This window comes from Frankliniella occidentalis, unplaced genomic scaffold (assembly GCF_000697945.3).
Source record: "Frankliniella occidentalis isolate FOCC.00 unplaced genomic scaffold, Focc_3.1 Scaffold421, whole genome shotgun sequence".
NCBI lineage: Eukaryota > Metazoa > Arthropoda > Insecta > Thysanoptera > Thripidae > Frankliniella > Frankliniella occidentalis.
Genome location: NW_026267542.1, coordinates 61,522 through 82,391, shown reverse-complemented (window position 1 = coordinate 82,391; position 20,870 = coordinate 61,522). Strand labels below are relative to the sequence as shown.

Genomic DNA, 20,870 nt, shown 5'->3' with positions numbered 1-20,870 from the left:
CCCCCCACTCCCGACCCACGTGCGGGCATGCCTCGCGGCCGTATCGGCCTCAGCGACCCACAAATGCGATGCGCACAAGCGCACAAACGCACATCGGCGAAAGGGCGCGCTTCTTCAGCCGATTTATGGGGAAACGTCGAAGTAGATTGTGTATTTATGGATTTCCGAATCGGCCGAGCAGCGAGCGCTTTCCCATCACCCGTACTGTTAGTTAAATGTTTTTCGCCAGTGAACGGTTGAGACTGAGCAGGGTTGAGACACCCTGACCTAACCAGCACCAGCACCCACCCGGACCCGCGCCGCCGTCCTCCAGCGCTGGTTCCGCCCCGAGTACGGCCCAACTTGGCGCAGACCAGACCCTGGCCGTGGTGCCAGCCTTGGTACCACCAGCCTCCCCCCTTCCTCGCGTGTCGCGTGTCAGTTCGCTATTTTGGCCCTCTTTCTCCGTGTTTGTGTCTCTGGCTTGGCCTCGGCCCCCTCCCTACAGATATGTCCTGACTGTAGGTCGCAGCTCTATCGACTTCCGACGACTTAGGTCCTCCCCAAGGTGCTGGAAAAGCCAGGCCTCAGTCACAGTTGAGACGCCGAGCTGAGCCGAGCCAAGCCGAGCCGCAGGCCCCCGTCGGAGCGCCCCGGACCCCCGGAGGCCGGAGGGAAGGCCGCCTTGCCCGCTCCGCCCGCTCCACCCCACCCCGCCCCGCGAGGCAGACGAGGCGCGCTCCGCGACCCTGTGATACGTGCTGAATAGTCCTGGGATTCGCGGATTTCTGCCTCACGTACCCCTACCCCCCACACCTCCTCAGTGTGTCTCGCGGGGTTAATCGGTCGTTTCGAACTTCCCGCCACTCGGAGAGCTGGAGTCACGAGGTCGGCGCAGGCGCACGCTGATTGGACGGAAGTTTGATTACAACATGTCGGCAGTTTGTTTATCAACACAGCCGAAACTGTCATGCGACAGAGCACATCCATTCTTTCGGTTTTCAGCTGACCTGACATAGACTTGTACGATGACTCTTCGTAGTAGCAATGTAGACTACTACAACAAAATGCAAGAGCTGGAGGAACGATTAAAACGAAGGTTTGTTAGTTGGGTCAATTGTATCATGCCGGTATTTCGTCCTGCACCTGTCACATGTTTGTTTACCCTTCCAAGGAATAATAACATTTCCTATGATTAAATTTCTTCGCCCTTAGCTCCCCTTTAATTTCTTTTATCAAAAACAAATGTCTGCTACAGTGCTTAGTTATATGACTATTTCATTTTAATTTTGTTCTGTTGATTCTGCAGTGAAGAGGAGAGAATGCTGTTGCAACGACAGTTTGATCATCTCCTTCTTGCCAATCATGATAAGTCAGTGTTTTCCTGAGTCAAACATTTTCTAAACTTTATGGATTCTCAAACAATGTAACTTATTGGACAACTTTACATTTTCTTAGGGAAAGGGCAAGAGTGTCAATTGTTGAGGCAAGGTACAAACGCTTTCTGGAGGAAGATAAACGTCGTAGAGATCGTAATAGCAGTCTTCTTCAGGCACTGGATCGTATCGATAGCCACACAGCCAGCCTTGCTGCCAAGACAGAGAGAATGCGAGCGCTAAGGGTAAAATAGTGAAATACCTTGTCAGAAATTATATTTTTAATACATTGAACTTCATAAGGTTTAATAGGAAAATTATTTTTCTGTTACAGAAACATTATGAAGCCTTTATAGCTCATTCATATCCTGGTTGGCATACAGGATTAGACCGCCCATACTATCCCTTAGCTGCTATTGCTCCTGCCCCAAATGTTATGACCCGGGTGACTGAAATCACAGGATATGATACTGAGAGTGCTCAACGTTTCCCTGACCCCGTCGATTACAGTGAGACTCAATACCATGCCTTACCAAGTATACCGGCAAAGCCATTCTATCCTCTGACCTCACCTTTATGCCGTTCAGATATTGCCATAGCATCTCGTGAAGATTGTCCTGTGGTTGGACGTTCAACTTATCCTACAGGATCCTCTGCAATAAGAAGTGCTTCTTTAAGTCCATCAAGGGTTCGTGACTTGTCTTCGCAATATGATGGAGGCAAAATATCATCCTCTTCACTTAGACATTATGATGTATACTCTCCCCCAAAAAGCTTAGATGCGGGACACTCTCCTCGATCTAGGAGTGAGATACATTTTTCTAAGAAAAGAGAAGCAATTCCACCCTCAAGAACCACTCATTATTACACTGAAGAAAAACCGTATCATCGACTATCAACTTCAAATAATCGGATTTTAGATTATGATCATGGGAATTCCGACATTGAGGCAGACCAAAATACCAGTGGAGATCTACTAAATTTGTCAAATTTATCTTTATCTGATGATTGTATTTTGAATGAATCTGAGGTTCTATATTCGCCTTCCCCATATACTAGTGCTGACCATAATTCTTATTCTAATCCAAGGAATTACAGTTCTGTTAAGGCAAACACATCTGTTAGTCTTTCTATGCCACATAAATCAGTAAGACAGCACGTAAGTCCCAGAGAGGTTTTTATTCCAAAAAGAAGTGGGTCACTCTCACCGCCTGTCCTAACTAGTCCTTCCCCCAAGTCGATACTTTCTCCAAGAAGCCGTAAGCCTGAAATTTCATCTTCCCTTCCCCTGTCTGATAATGTTCACCGAATACTCTTACCATCAGAAGACATTGAAATAAGAAGATTAGATTCATCTCTCAGTCCAAGTAGACTAAAACCAACATGGCAAACACTTCGTCCCAGCTATTTACCTTCACCACCACGAAACAATATTCGACGATCGGTTACATTTACTGACCCAGAGTACGAAAACCCTTATGTATTTAGAGATGACGATGTCAGTTTGTATAGTGGTTCATACGGTTCGTTACGAAGGCATTCACCATCTCTGCCAATCTCAAGTTGGGAATCTAGTGACCATGAGCGATATTTGCGGGATAAGCAAGGCAGGGAAAAGGATGCATTTAGAGAAAAGATAGAGCGGCTTAAAGAATTGATTCAAGAGAATAAAGACCAGGAAATAGGATTACCAGCCACATCTCTCAAATCCAAAATTACAGAATATGATCAGCATAAGAAATCATCAAGAGAAAGTTCACTTGATAGAGAATCAAAAGCAAAGGTGTCACAATCACGACGATCTTCTTTTGTCAGGGAACTTAGTTCTGATCATGAAGAGGAGCCATCTCAAATAACACCAAGGGAAAAAAATAATTCATCCTACACAACTACAGATCTTAGAAATGATTTAAAATCTGAAGAGGATTATGATAAAGATACATCAGAGGCAGTGTCTGAAAAAGAACAGTGGTCCGGTCAGTTTGATGAAAAGGAAGAAGATGCTAAGGAGAAATTTAAAAATTTAAGTGAAGAAACTGTAATTTTAAGAACACTGAATGGCTTGTCTAAAGAAACACTTCAGAATTCAGATGATGCAAAAAATGGCAGCTCCAAGCTACATGAAGAAACTGATCCAGAAAAATCTATTCCTGAGCAAAGAAGTAATACTGAAGATGTTGAAAAGCCTCAGCTGGATCAACCAAGTAGTGAACAAGCTGTGAAAGATGCAAAAGAGACAGAGGTGAATCAAAGTACCAACTTCATCAAAATGGAAAGTCAAAATCAAATGAAAGGTTCAGTGGAAGCTGAAAAGCATACACCTGTAGAAGCTGCTGAGAAAACTGATTCTTTGAAAAGTGAACCAGAAGCTAATTCCAGTTTGGAAACTGAAAAGCAACAACCCGTTTCAACAGAAGAGAAAGCCTATGATGACCTTACTGATCCAAATAATTTCTCCTATAAAGGAGATGAACAGCAGCAGGCTTGGTCAATGAGTGACGATAAGTCACAAGTCCCGCAGCAAAACATGCAATATAATTATGAACAAGGCGATGATTCAACCACTTATGAAGGACAGGCTCAAAATGATGCTAAACAAGGGCAAGATGGTGCGTACGAGCCCTATACTGTTGGTCCAGAACATGAACAGCAAGGCTATGAAAGTTACAAAAAAGAATCAGATCAACCACCTGATGTACAAGGAGATTACAATGAGACAGGGTATGAAGCCTATCAAGAATCACAGCAGGCAGCAGATTCAGTGAGTACTTACCCAGAGTATACAGACGATCCAAACCAATACCAACAGAGTTATGAACCATACACAGGTGATCAACAATACTCTGAACAACAAGATCAGAGCAATTATCAATATTCTCAAGATCCTGATAAGACTCAGTATGAGTATGAGGGACAAGAATACAATTATCAACAAAATACAGATAACTACAACTATCAGCAAGACCCGAATTACCAACAAGATTCAACGTACCAACAGGATCAAACATACCAGCCTGACCAAAATTACTCACAAGAACAGAACTATCAACAGGACCAGAACTACCCTCAAGAACCAGAGTACCAGCAAGATTCTCAGTACCAAGAAGCTGGGTATGAAGGATCACAACAGTACGAAGGCTACCAACCTGGTGCAGAAGACATTTCAGAGGACACCACTACACCATCAGCTGAGTCAAATTATCAAGGGCAGCAGTACCAGGGAGGAGCAGCTGAACAACAACAGAGTAAGTGATCTTTTATCCTTTTCAGTCGTTAGAACATAAACCAAACAATAATTTTATGATTATTTTCTTTCTAGCACTTGAACAATATCGAGCTCTACTTGGAGCAGATCCAAGCAGTGAGCCTGCCTACAGTGATTCCAGTGAAATTGAAAATCAGATGGCTGCAGTTGTAGGGCAGGGTGTTAATAATGCACCACCAAGGTACAACTAAGTTCATGTTCAATGGTCCTGGACTGGACAAGTGCTAAAAATTAAAATTATTTTGTAACCATTAATTTTTGTTTAATTGGCAGTGTTTTGGAACCATCTCAATCAACACCACCAGCTTCTTCTTCTCCAGCAGGGTCTGCGGCCGCTAAAGGGAAGGCTGGGGCTAAAAAAAAACCTCAACTTACTCGAAAGCAAAGTAGTGTAACAGCTGAGAATGTGGAAGGCAAGCAACAACAGGTCCCGAGCCTTACACCAATGCCTGAGACACATCCAGATTCTTCAGCCTCCCAGTTAGCAAGTGACAGTGATTTTGATGTTAGCTCATCACACTAGTTACCACAGAAAGCAGTTCAATACTGCTTTACGCAGTATACTGCTTATTTGCAAAGTTCCTTTCATTAAGTAGTGGCATTAATTACTAGTCACATTCATACCTACACAATAGAAAAATGATTTGCCATTGCAACAACTTTTTCAATTTAAAATTTGAATGAAATTTTAGAAGAATTTACTGATGATGAGAATAACTAGTATCTCACAGCAAAGTAGAATACCTGTAGCCTCTTCACATTTTTAAACTGCACTAACATATTTTACAAATGTTTCTGAAATAATTTTCTCATTGTGTTATAGCTAATTTTAAAACTTTGTCTAGTTTAACACACAACATAATCCAAGTGCACAGTACAGATAAAATATGTATTACTTTTAAAACTTGTTATTTGTACAGTTTATTCTCTGAAGCATGTAATACAGTTTATCAATCGTAAGAAAAATAAATATGAACCATCACAACCCTTTCACAATGTTTTATGCTCCCATACTAAAATCATATCACATTGTAAATTTTAAAGTCATAAGATTTACTCTCCTGCCATGAACATATGAACATTGCGGTCTGAAGAAATCATTCGCGATGCACGTTCACTTCCTACAATGGCAGACAACTGTGGAGAATCAAATTTATTGTACAGGACAGTAACTGTCATGTTACTTTCACTCCCTCCAAATGGACTTTGATTGGCTTCCTGTTCAAAACAATAAAATTGAAAAAGTTTACAAATTTGAAGACACATTTATCATGATTATGATTTTGTTATCAATGACTTCAGGACTTACCTGCATTTGATTACACATTTCACTATAAAAGTGAGGCATACTTGGAGGCTGATAAAATATGATGTGACGAATACCTTTAATAAGAGGGCGCCTAAAAAAATGAAACCTCTCACTATACAGCAAAAACTGTACTTGGCTGTGGTAAAACATGTCTCTAGCTCTTGCAACTTTTCCTTCCTGAAAAATGGACCACAAAACATCATACAAAACTTCAGAAAAACATTTAATTCAGTATAAAAGACAAAATTGAAGACAGTTACCTTGGAGTATTCACAAATTTGTACAAAACTGAGATCCTGTTTGCGTAGATAATTTCTAATTCGTACATAATCAAAGTATGATGGTACATAGATCATTGTGTGACCCATCAGTGGGTCTGTGTGATCTGGAATGACTTTCCGAACCAGATAGTCAAATCTAACATCCAGACTCTGGGTAACTGATATTGCTTCAAGTCTTTGGAAAACCTGAAAGTTTTTAAAAAAGGTAATTTAAATCTAGAAATACTGAGCAACATTTGAAAAGATAAGAAATCAAGTATGAAATAAACCTGAGGTAATTGAACAACAACTTGGCATATTGTGCCAGTATTTATGGGATTCACAACACGAACTGATCCAGCATAGTTACTGCAACGTTTGTTCAGAAGAGAACTAAACTCAATAAGAGCCACTGAGCTCAACACGATAGTTTGTCTGTAATACTTTGACCATCCATTTGCCGCCCAGAGCCTCACACGTGAAAAATCTGTACCATGAGATTCTTTGGGCTGTAGATGCAAGTGGTCCAACACATGAAGGAGGTGATCCCAATTCTGAACGAAAAATTATAAAATTGAGTACAAAAACATACTGAATCTGACTTATTTTAACACCAATGAAACAGCTTACCTGCATTAGGAAAACATTGGCTTGATCTAATATGAGAACTTCAATGGATGCCAAAAAATCATAATCCCTTTCTTCCTCACCCTCAGCACCCACAATCATTCTCAAACCAAGAGGTGATGATATTATTATGTCTGCTGAGTAGAAATCTGCATATAACTAGTCATTGAGAAAGAAAATATAGCTATATAAACAAATTTTAACTAATATTGGGATACATTTTGTTAGTTTCAGAGATTCAATGTTAAATGACACTCTTATATCCCTACCTTTAAACAGCTTTTGGTTAGAGTCAATCCTATTCGAAATGTATCATCTGTATTTCCGGAGAACATAGTTTGATAGTCCTCTGGTTTTGGATTCTTTTTAGACATAATTAGTTCTTCTCCAGTAAATTCTTCTTCAAAGCGTTTTTTGTTCATGACTCCACCCTTATCTTCATTACGAACAAGTAGTTTTATAAGCATGTCCACAACCCTTTGCAAAAAAGAAAATAGAAAGTCATAGAGTATAAAAAAAATGGTGAAGAGAAAGAGCCATTTCACTAGGTTTTGCTTACCTACGAGCCTGTTCACGGAATGGGACCACAATGAGAACTTTAGGTCTCACGAGGCCTTGGTCTCGGAATTCATCAGGAACATCAGCAGTATTTTTCTTGTTTAATCGTGAATTATGATGCAAGACTGTGTTTCTTGTTTTAATAATGTGATTGGCAACATGCAAGCAATATGCAAATCTAACCTCTTCCCCATTTTGTAAAGTGCGCTCAGGGTAGTATAAGTCTTGATAGTTGTTCATTATAGTGAATAGCTCCAGCTGGAGCGGGGTAAGAATTTCCTTACTTTCCCCACCCAGAACACCTTCATTGGCCTTACAAATTGTGTCATGCAGTTGGACTTTTACATGAAGCTGGTTTAAGTCAAGTCCAGGCAATTTTACAGGAACTTTCCCTGCCTGAGCAAATTTCTTGGGTTCTTCAAGAGAAAGTTTTGGAATGGTATCAGAATTTGATGAACACCCTGGTATTTGCGGCAATGTTACAACAAGGCGACCAAGAGTTTTCCACTGAGTATTTTCAACCTTCACTGGAGGTTTTTGTTGGCTTAATATGTCTGCAGCTTCATCAGAAAGTTCACGGCAGATATGAGCAACAAATGGATCATCAGCAAACTTAGTAGGATCTTCCTGCAGACAGACAGCTCATTAAACAAAGGTAATGGAGAAAATTATTTAAATAAGAGATAGTTACAAACCTGATTTTGATTGTCCTGCAATTCTATGCCCTCCTCATCTTCTGACTCAACTTCAGGACTGGGAGAGCTTTCGTCAGAGTCACCATCTTCGTTGTCAAGTTCTTGTTGATCACTTTCTCCATCTTCATCGCTAAGCAGACTTCCTTCAAGTTTCATGTCTGTGTCAACAGACTCGCCATCCTCATCAGAGTCATCTTCAATAACACTCTCAGGACCGTTTTGCAATCTTTTTGAGAATTTGGAGTCTGAATCAACGAGGTTATGTTCCCCTGTGTCACTTTGCTCTTCTGATACATCTGAGTCGAGTTCATCGTCCTCAACATCATCCTCATCCTCACTTTCAACAGCAAGATTATTTTTTGTACTTTTGTGAGAGAATGTCGAAAGTAGCTGCTTGTAAGCGTCGACCTCTTCTTCACTGTCGTCCTCGGGGAGCTCATCCTCTACCTTCCGCCGCTTTACAACTCTTTTATCGGTTGTGTCAAGAAGATGACGTTTGAACTGATCTCTGTGTTTAATGTCCCTGCCATTACTGGACGGTTTCTGCTTCTTACCAGTGGGTTTAGACTTCTTTTGGTGTTTTCCACCTTTCTGTTTGAAGTTTCGTTTACCTTTCCCACGTGCCATGTTAGTGTCGTCTGTAGTCTGTACTTCCAAAAAGTAAACAGAGTGGAGTATTCGCAGCTATCTTACGGGAATTTACAGAAGGCTGTACGCTTTTCGCAGCAGATAGTTGTTTTGTTTTTTTGCAGGGACTGCAACAATTGCAGACAACTGTAACTGGTGAAGAGAAACGGCAAAGATATGGCCTAATCTACGAACATAAATTCCTGTTTTACCAGGTCGTTATCTTTACCATTATCAGTAGGTATGCGAGCGAATCTTATCAGTAAAATGCTCCCAGGGTTCCACATTTGCTGTCAAGACTTAACCTATCCTCACTTCAACTTGTAACTTTCGTGACGTCGCATCTTCGTGTGGGAACAGAAATTTGTAGTTTTAGAATATTCCTTTGGGTATGTTTTTTATTTTTAATACTGATATTGATATATTTTGTTTAGGAACCATATGAAGTTAAAAATATTGATGTTAGATCAGTAAAATATGTTGTATGTTACAAGTCTTAATTACTTTTGTGCTTTTTAATAAGGGTAATTTCCCCATCGTTTTCTGTTTGATTTTCTAAATTAAAAAAAATTAAATTGTGTAATTATTTTACAGGTTGAGATGTTGAACTTCAAGAAAGGATGAGTTGGTTAAGAAATGGCTCGTTTCGTGCGAGCCTCAATAAACGAATTTCAAACTCCCCACCTAAGGATGCAGACCCCACTGCATGCTATGAGAGTTTCAGGAAACATTGGCAACAAGCCAATGAAATTATACAACGTACACAGGTAGGTTAACTTCTGACAGGCATGGTCAATGTTGTTTTCCCATCACACTAGATCTGCAATAGAATGTTTTGATTGTTCAGGCTTCATCAACACCCCTGACCCAGGATGATGTTCTTGGTGTTGTCAATCATTTGGACCATATGGTAACTCTTCTTTTGATGGAGTTAAGGACAGTGGGAAGTTTGCCGAATGGTTCTCAAGATAATAGTCCATCATCTGGTCCAGAGCTCAATGTCTCATGTCCTTCCCTTGAATTTTTACTTAGTGAAAACCTTTTGGAAAAGCTATATACCTGGAGTGAAATTACGGGCAGGTAATTTATGATGTAATCACATTAGTTTGTTTTAAAATAAAATTACATTGTGTTGGGAGTAAGGAAGTTCTCACATCAATTTATTTCTCAACAGATACAGCAATGCTGTTAGACTGCAACAACTGAAACTATATGAACAGCTTGTAAGTCATTCTCGCCTCCACTTACTCTCCCATGAGCCATTCCTCCGGCCCCTGCTCATGCTCCTTTCATCAAGTGCTAGAGAGGTGTTTCCTTTTGAAGTTGAAAAGAAATTAGTTGTGTTACTTTACCAATTGTGCATTGCTCTGATGCAAAATGTTCAACTTTTGGATCTCTTCTTTTCATTGGAAGAAGGCAAAACCAAGTAAGTGGTTGTTAAAACTGCAATAACAGCTATGCTAAGCATATAAAATGAGACTTAAATTTATTTTTTACAGCTTCGTTTTATTTCAACTTCTTATTCCATTTGTCCATCGTGAGGAGGGGATTGGTCAGCAGGCAAGAGATGCCTTGCTTCTGTGCATGTCACTGTCAAAGAAAAATAAAAATGTTGCTCAATACATAACACAACATTCAAATGTTTGTCCGGTAAGTGCCTTAAAAAATGTTTGTGTAAAAGTGACATTTATAATCATGCTCAAGCAAAAAATTAGCAACAATTTCTTTTTTGTTTGTGATGAAACAGGTGCTGGCTACAGGCCTCAGTGGCCTTTACTCCCTATTGCCAAGAAAGCTAGTTGTGGATGGGGATGACTGGCATCAGCTCACACCTGATGATGTCACAGATTTGCCTGAATTAGCATCTTTTATGAACTCTTTAGAATTCTGCAATGCTGTTGTTCAGGTTGCTCATCCACTCATCAAGACACAGATGCTGGAATTCCTTTATCAAGGATTTCTGGTTCCAGTAATGGGGCCTGCCTTGCTTCAGGTAACTATTTTATACCTTTCCTCACATGCACAGTTTAATTTTGCAACAAACGTCATGTTTATAAGGTTCTTGTCTATATTTGTATATAGTCTGTAAGAAATAGCAGTGAAATAGAGGAAGTGAATGACATAGCATGTTGGTGGCGGCAACTCTTCAGCCAGGTGCCAGCGGTGTCGGAAGTTTTGTCCGCTTTACCCTTGACAAAAGATTGCAACTTTACTGCAATTGCAATTTATTTGAATCCACCCATACTCACTTCTGTAAATTTTTATTAAAAATAGCTAGTTTTAAAACAAGATATCCTCATTCACGTTTGATGGGTTGAGTACAAGGTGTTTTTTTTATGTTAATTTTCTTACTTGAACCACAGCAATGAACTCTGAAACAACTTTTTGTTCTTCATCTTCTTTGCTGTACTTTGCATCTCTCTTTACACAGAATGAATTCTTCTTTGTACTTGTCAGCTTTTATATAGGCAATGTTTGCATTTCTGCTTGTCTGATCCAAGTTTTTGTGTAAGACTCTGTGTTGTGGTTAGCAAAGCAATGTGAGCTTAATTACCTAATGAAAAGGTTTATAAGGTGTCAAATAAATATCTTATTCTGTTGTGATAATTTTATTTGTTTATTAAATGTTTACTAGTTTCATTAACTTCTCCTGCAATGGAAATCTAATCTTAATTTATAATTAATTATGTATGAACAAAAATAATATCTGTGGTGTTGGAATGTCTGCTGTGTCTAGGTGTTCTCTCTGGTGTGGATATGCTTCAACTGTTCTAAGATGTGCTTTTGTTTCTTTGTTGGATGGTGCTTTACCTGCAGGAATCTGTTGGATTGTGCGACGAACAAATAGACACAGCCCTTGATGCGGTCAGTACCAATGATCCTTTGTGCCTGCATCCCTTGGCTAAACTTAATCTCTCCTCTAGAATGGCTGATGGAATGTCCTAACAAGTCTATTTTGATTTGCCTTTTTAATGTACTTTTGGTAGGTTACTGTTAATGGCTGTGATTGCATGATGGGTTTGAATGAGCAGATGTTGTTTATTTTTCATTTTAGTTATCTTGTTTTATGATTACTACCGGTCAAAGTTTATGATATTGGATCTCGTTACTAAGTGATGTAGGCCTAGATAATACGTTTGGCAAATGTGGAATTTTTGGCCTTCTGTTGTATATTTTAGGTTGTGTTGGAATGTTTTTTATTAATGTATGTTCAGAGATTGTAATATTTTAACTCTCTTATTACATGCTGCAGTCTGGTCTCATGGATGCATGGGTACGCAACACACTGTGTCTGTCTGTAGTTATATTTTAAAATTTTATCTAGTATTCCATGTAATTTATTTGTGGCATATTGTACCAAAAAAAAGTCTAAATGTTTCCTGAAGTAATTTTTAAGGTTTGATGAGTGCATGGGAATAGCCTGTTACACTCCCACTGTTTTATTTTCCAAATGCATGCATGCTTAAAAATTTGGTGTGCTCCAGTGAGAAAGAGCTCTCAAATAGCTTTTGCCTGCAATATTTGTCGCTCATTAACATGTTTGAAGAAGTAGATCGTGATGCTGGGAGTGGTAACTTAACTGATCAGTTTTTTTTTCATCTTTAATAATTTATGCTTTGTTTAATTTTTCCAGAGTACAATAGAGGATCTTACTGCAGCCACAGCTTACCTAGAGCTTTTTATACGAAGTGTATCCGACCCAGGTCTTCTGTGCTCTTTTGTTCGATTTCTCTTAGAAGACAAATTTGATGGTGAAAGAATTCTAGACCACCTGGTCCAGCGTATAAATTCAAAAACTAGGGTAAGACTGCAATTACCAACTGCAACTTACTTTTCCTCACACTTACCTTAGGTACTGAACTTTAAAATTATCTTACCATCTCTTTTGTTTTGTCTTCTTCTCTACAGCTAGGTGTTGTAACTCTTTCACTTCTGGACTCACTAGTCAGTTTGTACTGTGAGGACGTCATGCTGGAACTTGTTTTCCGTCATCTTGTTCCGTGCTCCCATGTAATGGTTTCCCAAAGACGCAGAGTAAGAGACCGAGATCCTTACTGTCGTAATGCTGAACGTTTCCTGTCCTTAGCTCCCTTGTGTTGTAATGATATTCCCACTGCTCCTCCCTCACTGCCACCAAATGTGTCACCTAGCCCAAATTTTGGAAATCGGTGAGCACAGAGTAACATAAATTTAAATATTTTTTTACCGTGCTAGTTTGTCCATTAAAACCAAGAATATTTTCAGGCCCAGGGCATCATCCTCATGTGATACCTTATCATCGCTCCCTACAACAACAAGTTTATATGGTTTAAGGCACAGTGAAAGCCTCTATGCCAATTATCATGCCTACCTTTGTGATGCAAGAGCCAAAATCCAGGCTTGTGCCAGTGCCTGCTCCAAGTGGGTATATCCTTATGATGGCGAAAGTCCACCTTATGAAGCATTCTGTGTGCCACGCCCAGAGAAAAGAGTAGAATCTCCTCTGAGCAGGAGTGAAGACAAGCAAGCATCTTCATCTTCTAATGGTGATTCAGATGTCTTATCTAGTTTAGAAACAGTTAACATAGGGGAATTTGTATCTACTCAAGGTCGCCCAGAAAAACAGAGTAATGCTGAATCTAGTGAAAATTCTGATGCAAATGCAGTATCCAGTTCTCTCACTACAAATAAAGAAGAAAAATCACAGTCCACTGCTAATGACTCAAGTTTACCATCAATCGGGGAAAGCAGTGGATATGAGAGCTTTGCTCTTAAATTTTCATCAGATTCATCCCCTGAGAATGAACCTTTAGACGACACAGCTGCAACACTGGAAGATGGATTACCAACATCTATCACTGAGGCTGAAGTTTCTAAAACTACCTCTTTATTAGATTCTAAAGTTGATGGCAAATGTGTTCAAGAGGGATCGTACATGGATGTGTTCAAAACAACTCCCAATATTGGTAATTTCATTAAAATGGATTTCACCTGGCTTTCCTGTGGGTTTATTTCCTTACCTCTCTTTTAATCTAATCTTCTTGTTTATAATTTCAGGTCCTTTCCTGGATGCTATACTACGTAAACTGGAAGGCATGCTCGACAATGGCTTAGTAGTCAACTTGCAGTTGACAGGACTAATTTCTCGTCTTGCAGTGCATCCTCATCCTCTGTTACGTTCTTTTCTGCTTGACCATCTCCTTGTTACTCAGCCCAGTATTCGATCACTCTTCCAGGTACGTTCTGTTTGGGTTGCAAGCTGTTACTTTTAATTAGCATTTTGTCTTACATACATTTTTTGTCCCAGGTCCTTGGTACTTTAAAGCACCGCATTGATCGAGTTTTGTCAGGCCTATCAAACATTCAAGAACTCGTTATTGAAGCTCAAGAGTTTCTTGTCAACAGGGAAGACAGACTTACAAATGCTCGGAGGCTTGCTCTTGAAGCCTCTGCCCCAGGAGCTGACAGCGAATTTACCTCCTTACCACCAAACACCCATCATAGAAATTCCCTTACAAATGATCCTTTTGCAAGAGGTAATAGGATTATTTATGTGGTTGTTCAAATTCAAGTTAAAATGTGACCATTGTTTTTTTCCTTGTATTTAAAGTAGGTTTATCATAATTTGCCATTTATTTTCTAGGGGACGGTAGAAGACGTAGTTTGACATCTACAGTGACATCATTGTTTAGAAGGGCTGCCCAAGTTGCTCAACCAATTCGAGAGCAGTTAGAGAGTGCCGGAGAAACTGGCTCCTACAGGTATGATTTTTGGTATAGTTTTTTTTAAACACTACTCTTTTTATTATTTTTATTTGTTATGCTTAATTGATGGGATTCTTTTTCTAGATACTATCATCGATCTATTACTGCACCAAAGTACGATGACAGTAAACGCGAGGATTACATTCGTAATGTAGTTCTTTGTGCTGTCATACTAGATGAATGGCTAAAAGAACTTGCTGCTATAGCTCAAGAGCACTCAGTTTATTCAGCAATCACAGAATATACCTCAAATAATGCTAGATCATGAACCATGTCTGCCTGATTAGTGAGTGAGTTGTCTCTTGTGAGTCATAGTATTTTAGGGCCCTAGCAATTGTTTCTATCAAAATTATTTTTTTGCTCAGTTGTTATGCTATTATTAGCCAGTGATTACTGTTACTTCATGCAGGATAATTTTAAAATTGTGTTCAAATAACAAAGACTTTATTAACACCTTGAAAACTTCTTGAAAACCTTTTTTTTAATAACATTAATACCATATTCACCTGAGTGTAAGACCCCTCCCACTTTTAAGGCCTCCATTCAGAAAAAAAAATTAACGGGAGGTGCCGACACGTGCAGAAAGTGTATTTAACGTGTTTCCGGGCTTCTGAAGTGTTCGGGACCCCCGCTACTTCCGCGACGAATTTTCGGGGGAAAAGGGGGGTCTTAGACTCAGTTGAATATGGTATTTTGTTCCTAAATGCTGGTGTATTCTATCAATATCTATCTATTGACATGTGTGATGAAAATGCCTGTCTTTTGCACAAGTAATTTAAAGTAACTTTCCTTGAAAGAAAGATTTATTTTTATTAATCATAATCAAAAGAATGCTTATGTTGTGAGAAAGTAGAGTTAGTCTTCCTCCTGGAAGTAAGGAAACCTTGTACCTGCATCTCCTCTGTAAGAACCGTCCTTTTGGCTTGGTTGTCAGGGAAGAATCTTTACCCTTCAGTTTTATTTTACTTTGTCTAACAGTGCAACATGAATTTTGCTTATTTAAATTGCTACAATACAGTTAATTCTGAATCAATTATGTTAACTAGCAACCACAGCAATTACTTTTCTGCCTCATTTTTTCATACATTTAGCTAATGACTCATTTTGTCTAGCTTTTCTGCTGTTAGATGTTGCACTGAACTTTCTTTTAAGTTTTAACGACATGGTAACTTTCCACTTTTAATGCTATGTAGTTGATTCTGAATGTTTTGGAATGGATGTTATGTTGAATAAGTGATGTTGTTTTACCTTGGGGTTTTACTGTGTATTTCACCCGACGTCTAATATCTTGTTCACATGTATTGATGTCCTTGATTTTCTCCGTCTTTTGATTAATTGACATTTAACTTCAACTTTCTCTTTGGATAAAAGACTCAGCAAAGATAACTAAAGATAACTAATATTGGCTTGAAAATTTCAATCAGGGAATCTTTTTATCTTTTTAAAAAATCTACCTACTGGTATTTGTTTTGTTTGCGGGTTTTTACGTTATGTGTTTGATACTTTCTTATTGTGATCTTATCTAGAGTAGTCAACCAGTTACCTGTATGATGTTCCCATAGATTTGTATAATGTACTAAAATATTTTATCAATGTTTTTCCGTAGGAAGTTTTGAATTAATTTGAAATGTCAATATAACAAAGAAGAATTGATCCGTCTGCACTACCCTACATTATTTATGTTGTGAGAAAGGGAGAAAAGTCATGCATGAGGTAAATTTGGGGACCTGCTTTTTCAGTCTTTTCATTTTTAATACTACAGTACATACTTTATTTTATTTATTACACTATAATTTGTTGCTATTCTGTAATCGGTTGTGTTTGGTTGTTAAGGGGAAAGTAGCGCAAAAATGTTCATCCTTTCCTTGTTTGTAGGTAAGTGGAAACATTGAAAGACAGACAAGTACGTATGTGCATAACAAGTCTAATTTCTGTTGTGGGCTGGCCTACTTATACTGAATTTGTCACAAAATTATAATCACGAGCTAATGTGGAAACACTGTTGGTGCTGAGTCAATTATCTTCTAGTTTTATATGGCTGTACAGTACTTCAGTGTTCTGTTAATGACCAAAATATTACTGTATGAAGGGGGAGAGAAATATGTGCCATTCCTTGATATCTTGCACATTATTTGTGTTTTGTGCAATTGCAAGGTTTTTAATGTTGTAATTATGTTTACTGGATTGTTGTGAAATCTGTACTTTGTAACTCTTCCTCTGACTATGATTAGATCCCAAGTCTATACCAACTTTTCTGTTACTTACACTTTTTTCTTTTCTTTCCTTTTTTTAAAAATTTGTTTTTGTGAATTTTGTCACAGTGGTCTTTTACACTTGAAGAGATGACTAAGGAGCTTTACCAATTTGACAATGTTAAAATGTATTTTTTATGCTAATTGTTTGTATCTAAATCTGCACAAATTTGTATATATTGTAAACTATGTATATGTCTGGGTTTTTATGTCCAGGGGTGTTTTGTTAGTGAGTCAATCCTCATTTCTGTGGCATGACTTAATTGTTGAAATTGTTTTATAAATTGTACATTAAAATCTTCTCTATTCTGAAATAAGTTAAACTTTGTTACTATTGCCTCCCTGTAAATTGATAGTTTTTTCAGTGAGGGTTTTACAAAGAACTATGCTTGTGGTATTTTTTTCCACTGTAATATGTTTGATAAATTATATCTATTCATTTTATGTGCATGTTGCTAAAGTTAAATACAATGCAGGAGCAAGCATTTTATCTTTAAAATTTCATACTCAAGATTTGTAGGCATAAGGTTTGAGTGGGTGAACAATTCATTATAGCGCCTGCTGAGGCTAAGAGGCACATGAGGCCAAGTGAACTACATTTTCCGGGTATTGTACCGCGTAGCTACGTGTAGTATCCATCGAAAAGCGTTTAAACTTGGTCATGCGTGCATGTCGCTGCAGGAAAGTAGATTTCTACTCTCTGAAGTTGGATCAGATCAGTAGTGCGGGCACACTTTCGCCCTCCCATCAGCTCCCCGCCGCCCCGCCCCAACCGTTCCGCTCCTAGGCCGGGCGTGCCAGCCGGTCCTGCTTTACCCGACGGCAAAGCTCGCGTGCTCTGCCAGAGCTGAGCTCCAACTCTAACGACTCCCGAGGGAACACTTGTGGTCGTCCCCGTGTCCCCGGCCGGAGCCCGGCCGGCTCAGCCCAGTCCTTCCCTCCCCACCCGCGGGGGAGGGATGAGGGAGGAGTACGCGGAGCGCACCGCACCGAAAGTGCGGCCAAGTGGAGCACAAACTGCTGGTAACTTACTTGGAAATTGCCTTTTCGATGTCGAAAAGACACCACATATACAAGGAAACAGAAAATCAAACAGTCGATTGAGAATTCAGGTGAAATAATATTTTAATAATAATTTTAACATATATCCATAAATTCATATATATAAATTTCTATACTTAAACGATTTAAAGAAAAAAAACAACTTTAGGCCCTATGTTAAAGCATATAGTTTGAAACTCACTAAAATTGTGAGATGCAGTACTGACAATTTGTGTATGGTCGGAACAGGCGCCAAAGTGACTTGATGACTTAAAGCAAACAGTGTGCGATTCGGATTGATACGTCTGAGATAACAAGTCACCAAAAGTTCTCAGAAAAGGCACGCATAGCTTAAGCCTAGAACTAAATTAACATTTAATTTCACAGCATTGATCTTTAACAAATTCTTATCACCCTAAACTTTGTACACATGGATCTTGTGCTGCCCATTGGTTTTTAAGCTCTATATTTAATGTTTAATAATGCCATCACAGTACATACACTGAGTGATTAATACATAAACGTTTTAAGTACGTGTAAAGGAGCACCGGGATCACCAACTCGCCTAAACAAATATTTCTCAGAAGAAAAGGACAAGTGTTCACTGAATTAATACAAACTTAAGATAAATGGGAAAATTGCACAGAACGAGCTTTGGGCCACGCCGGGACGGGAATGAAAGGTCTCGTCATGTGACGTTGGCCTGTCTGGAGAACACACCCAGTCAAACGGATTTTGTCAAAATGACATAATTTTGATATCATTGTCAAGAAATTTTGTCATTTTCGTTTTACATTTTGATGTCAATTAGAGATCATTTGATGTGACTTTATCTCAAAATGACATCAAAACGTAAAACGAAAATGACAAAATCTTGACACTTACATCAAAATGATGTCATTTTGACAAAATCCGTTTGACTAGGACTTCCGGTTGGGAAGGTGTTCGTCCGCTGCACTTTTTGGCTTGATGTTCTTTTTATTTAAACAACATAGTAACAGATAGTTTGAGCAAAGCAATATGATGTTCAAAGCATGTTGATTATTGATCACCTTTCTTTCATAAGTATGGTACAGTATATGTATTTGAATTCTCCACTTGTCTTGTCGGTTAACAAAAATCATTGTTAAAATCAACCAATTTAAAAGAATAACGAGGTAGGAGTACAGGGCAAAGGTATAATGCACATAAAACTAGAGTAACGTTAAAAACAACATTGCAGCCCAAGTAACACTATTTAAAAAATCTCATTTTTATATTGAACACTCAAACATTGGACGGAAATACACCTGAGGTGACCACAACAGCATTCACTAAAAAGTTCGGGTCATTTTCGTAGCGATGGGCACCGTGGAACAAAGGGGAAGTGAGTGAGTGAGGGCATTGAGTGTCACCGGGCCAGGCACCCCCCCGGTTTCAAAAGGTCCGCGACGTCACGCGAGTGTCCGTCATCCTCTGGCACGCGCCTTCCACGCACTTGGGCCCCGAGGAGCCTGAGGCCTGAGTTCCGGGTCCAGGAGAGATCACCAGACCTCCGGTGCGTCCCCGAGGCACAGCTCCACTGTGGGTCACATGATGGAGCCGCTGCCGCCCCCGGACGAAACGTTGGCCGCCGCCCCCGAGGCGGACCCGGTGCTGCCAGAGCTGTTGTTGGAGGCAGACGTCGACAAGGGGCCGCTTGCCGAAGAGCCGCCCCCACTGCTACTGCTGCTCCCGCTGCCGCCGCCCCCGCCGCCACCCCCGCTGGAGGTGTGCTGGCTCGCGCTCCCCGCGCTGGCCAGCATGTGGTGGTGCACCAGGTGGCCCCCGGAGTGACCGCCGTGTCCGCCCCCGAGAGGCCCGCCCCCGAGAGATCCGCCCCCGAGAGGCCCGCCTCCGAGCGAGCCTCCCGGGCCGGAGTGCGACAGAGGCAGCGACAGGGGGCTGGTGGAGCCGGGGTTGGACCCGCTGTGGTGGCCGTGGTGCATCTGGTGGTGGAGCTGGTGGTGGAGGGCGTGGTGGTGCACGTGCGCGAGGGAGTGACCGTGGCCGCCGAGGTGCGGAGGGTGGCCCTGGTGGCCCTGGTGGCCCTGGGGCTGCAGGTCCTCCGGCTTCACTTTATGGTCGAGCTCCTCGCGCTTCTTGGTCTGCTTCCTCTCCTTGGCGCGCCGGTTCTGGAACCAGATTTTGACCTGCACGGACAGACGAAAGAAAACCGTTAGGAAGGCCGGACGGACCCACACATATGCCAGTAACCATTAACATTTCAAGCCTGACATCCCCTCCCCCCGCGAGTATCAGACTGTAGCTCGCTTTGAAACAGGATTACATCCTGCCCCTCTCTCCTTCCCTTGCGCCCCATGCCCCCACTCCGCGGCTCGAGTGGAGGGGGGCCTCGTGGGCGTGCCGCGCGCGCGCTCCGCTGCTCCGCCCTTGCTCCCCCACCACCGCGAGCGCGGCTCATGTCAGCGCAGCATGGCGGCCCATGGCACTCCGCCCCACCCTCCCCGCCCCGCCCCGCCCCGCCCCGTCTTATCTCACGCGAGGCACGGCGGAGGGGGCCGTACCATGGGCACGACGCTGCTCCGCGTCATGGGGCCGAGTCTAAAGGGTCGATAGAGTACTCGTCCCGTCGTATATAGACGAAGAGAATAAGCGCAGACGGAAAATTCAGAAGGAATCATTTTATATCTTGGTGTGTGACAATATTCACCTAGTCACACACAAGAAATCAACGCGACCCTGAAAAGGACCCTTTTATCACGATGTCTACGTAATTAAACTCAGATATTTCGTATTTTCTGCGATTTTCTGTAATTTTTCTCTTTCAAATCGGGTCGGCACTTTTCATGCGTTTGGTATTTTCATGGTAATTTAAGCGTTCTCACCTGTCGTTCCGACAGCCCGAGACTGGCGGCCAGCTCGGCCTTGCGGCGGATGGTGATGTAGCGGCTGTAGTGGAACTCCTTCTCCAGCTCCAGGCGCTGATGATCACTGTACACGACTCGGTACTTGTCCTTTGTCCGCGTCTTGCCTGCAAACACAGAAAAACAAAGACATGAGCACGAAATTCGCTTTACCCCGGTTTCGCAAAAACTATGACAGATTTTTCCTAGATTTCGAGCTAGATTCTCGGTACTACTAAGCCTGGTACAAGA

At 40.8% G+C, this 20,870-nt stretch overlaps 4 protein-coding genes across 11 annotated transcripts in view; 2 read left to right on the top strand and 2 right to left on the bottom strand.

Annotated features, from left to right (window-relative positions):
- Positions 1-557: 557 nt before the first annotated feature.
- Positions 558-5,605, top strand: LOC113205345 (mediator of RNA polymerase II transcription subunit 12). 2 transcript variants are annotated; one of them, XM_052274642.1, is made up of 7 exons: positions 558-1,078; positions 1,289-1,351; positions 1,438-1,600; positions 1,690-1,864; positions 1,943-4,600; positions 4,675-4,801; positions 4,894-5,605. In XM_052274642.1, the coding sequence occupies exons 1-7, from the start codon at positions 1,008-1,010 to the stop codon at positions 5,141-5,143; spliced, it is 3,507 nt and encodes a 1,168-aa protein (XP_052130602.1). In that variant the 5' UTR covers positions 558-1,007; the 3' UTR covers positions 5,144-5,605. The 2 variants fall into 2 exon arrangements, with proteins under 2 accessions (XP_052130602.1, XP_026276718.1); XM_026420933.2 differs by having other exon boundaries at positions 1,690-4,600.
- Positions 5,526-8,712, bottom strand: LOC113205392 (U3 small nucleolar RNA-associated protein 25 homolog). The gene is made up of 8 exons (XM_026420996.2): positions 8,070-8,712; positions 7,376-8,001; positions 7,086-7,293; positions 6,820-6,975; positions 6,480-6,743; positions 6,190-6,396; positions 5,930-6,106; positions 5,526-5,838 (listed from the first exon to the last, which is right to left on the bottom strand). The coding sequence occupies exons 1-8, from the start codon at positions 8,694-8,696 to the stop codon at positions 5,674-5,676; spliced, it is 2,430 nt and encodes an 809-aa protein (XP_026276781.1). The 5' UTR covers positions 8,697-8,712; the 3' UTR covers positions 5,526-5,673.
- Positions 8,713-8,780: 68 nt separating this feature from the next.
- Positions 8,781-17,177, top strand: LOC113205354 (FHIP family protein GJ17503). 6 transcript variants are annotated; one of them, XM_026420969.2, is made up of 15 exons: positions 8,781-8,911; positions 9,291-9,463; positions 9,544-9,776; positions 9,871-10,122; positions 10,196-10,346; positions 10,444-10,689; positions 11,514-11,561; positions 11,950-11,970; positions 12,331-12,498; positions 12,606-12,865; positions 12,942-13,642; positions 13,734-13,912; positions 13,984-14,212; positions 14,320-14,437; positions 14,525-17,177. In XM_026420969.2, the coding sequence occupies exons 2-15, from the start codon at positions 9,317-9,319 to the stop codon at positions 14,706-14,708; spliced, it is 2,937 nt and encodes a 978-aa protein (XP_026276754.1). In that variant the 5' UTR covers positions 8,781-8,911; positions 9,291-9,316; the 3' UTR covers positions 14,709-17,177. The 6 variants fall into 6 exon arrangements, with proteins under 6 accessions (XP_026276754.1, XP_026276730.1, XP_026276761.1 ...); XM_026420945.2 differs by having other exon boundaries at positions 8,792-8,937; XM_026420953.2 differs by having other exon boundaries at positions 8,794-8,933.
- Positions 17,178-17,792: 615 nt separating this feature from the next.
- The window catches only part of LOC113205230 (homeobox protein Hox-A4-like), a 24,976-nt gene continuing 21,898 nt past the window's right edge, over positions 17,793-20,870 (bottom strand). For both annotated transcript variants that reach the window (XM_026420757.2, XM_026420768.2), the window contains 2 exons: positions 20,601-20,746; positions 17,793-19,904 (listed from right to left, as the gene is read on the bottom strand). In XM_026420757.2, the coding sequence (XP_026276542.1) occupies positions 19,302-19,904; positions 20,601-20,746 (749 nt within the window). In that variant the 3' untranslated portion in view covers positions 17,793-19,301. The remainder of the gene's footprint in view (positions 19,905-20,600; positions 20,747-20,870) is intronic.

What these genes read in the sequence shown, in the direction of transcription:
- LOC113205345 (XM_026420933.2), top strand. Translation starts at nt 1,008, where the DNA reads ATGACTCTTCGTAGTAGCAATGTAGACTACTACAACAAAATGCAAGAG. An exon ending in CTTCTTGCCAATCATGATAA is followed by an intron (nt 1,352 to 1,437) that starts GTCAGTGTTTTC and finishes ACATTTTCTTAG; the next exon opens with GGAAAGGGCAAGAGTGTCAA. An exon ending in GTTAATAATGCACCACCAAG is followed by an intron (nt 4,802 to 4,893) that starts GTACAACTAAGT and finishes TTTAATTGGCAG; the next exon opens with TGTTTTGGAACCATCTCAAT.
- LOC113205392 (XM_026420996.2), bottom strand. Translation starts at nt 8,696, where the DNA reads ATGGCACGTGGGAAAGGTAAACGAAACTTCAAACAGAAAGGTGGAAAA. An exon ending in TTCCGTGAACAGGCTCGTAG is followed by an intron (nt 7,294 to 7,375) that starts GTAAGCAAAACC and finishes TTTTTTGCAAAG; the next exon opens with GGTTGTGGACATGCTTATAA. An exon ending in TTGTTGTTCAATTACCTCAG is followed by an intron (nt 6,397 to 6,479) that starts GTTTATTTCATA and finishes AAAAACTTTCAG; the next exon opens with GTTTTCCAAAGACTTGAAGC.
- LOC113205354 (XM_026420969.2), top strand. Translation starts at nt 9,317, where the DNA reads ATGAGTTGGTTAAGAAATGGCTCGTTTCGTGCGAGCCTCAATAAACGA. An exon ending in CTGGTCTCATGGATGCATGG is followed by an intron (nt 11,971 to 12,330) that starts GTACGCAACACA and finishes TAATTTTTCCAG; the next exon opens with AGTACAATAGAGGATCTTAC. An exon ending in CAAAACAACTCCCAATATTG is followed by an intron (nt 13,643 to 13,733) that starts GTAATTTCATTA and finishes TTATAATTTCAG; the next exon opens with GTCCTTTCCTGGATGCTATA.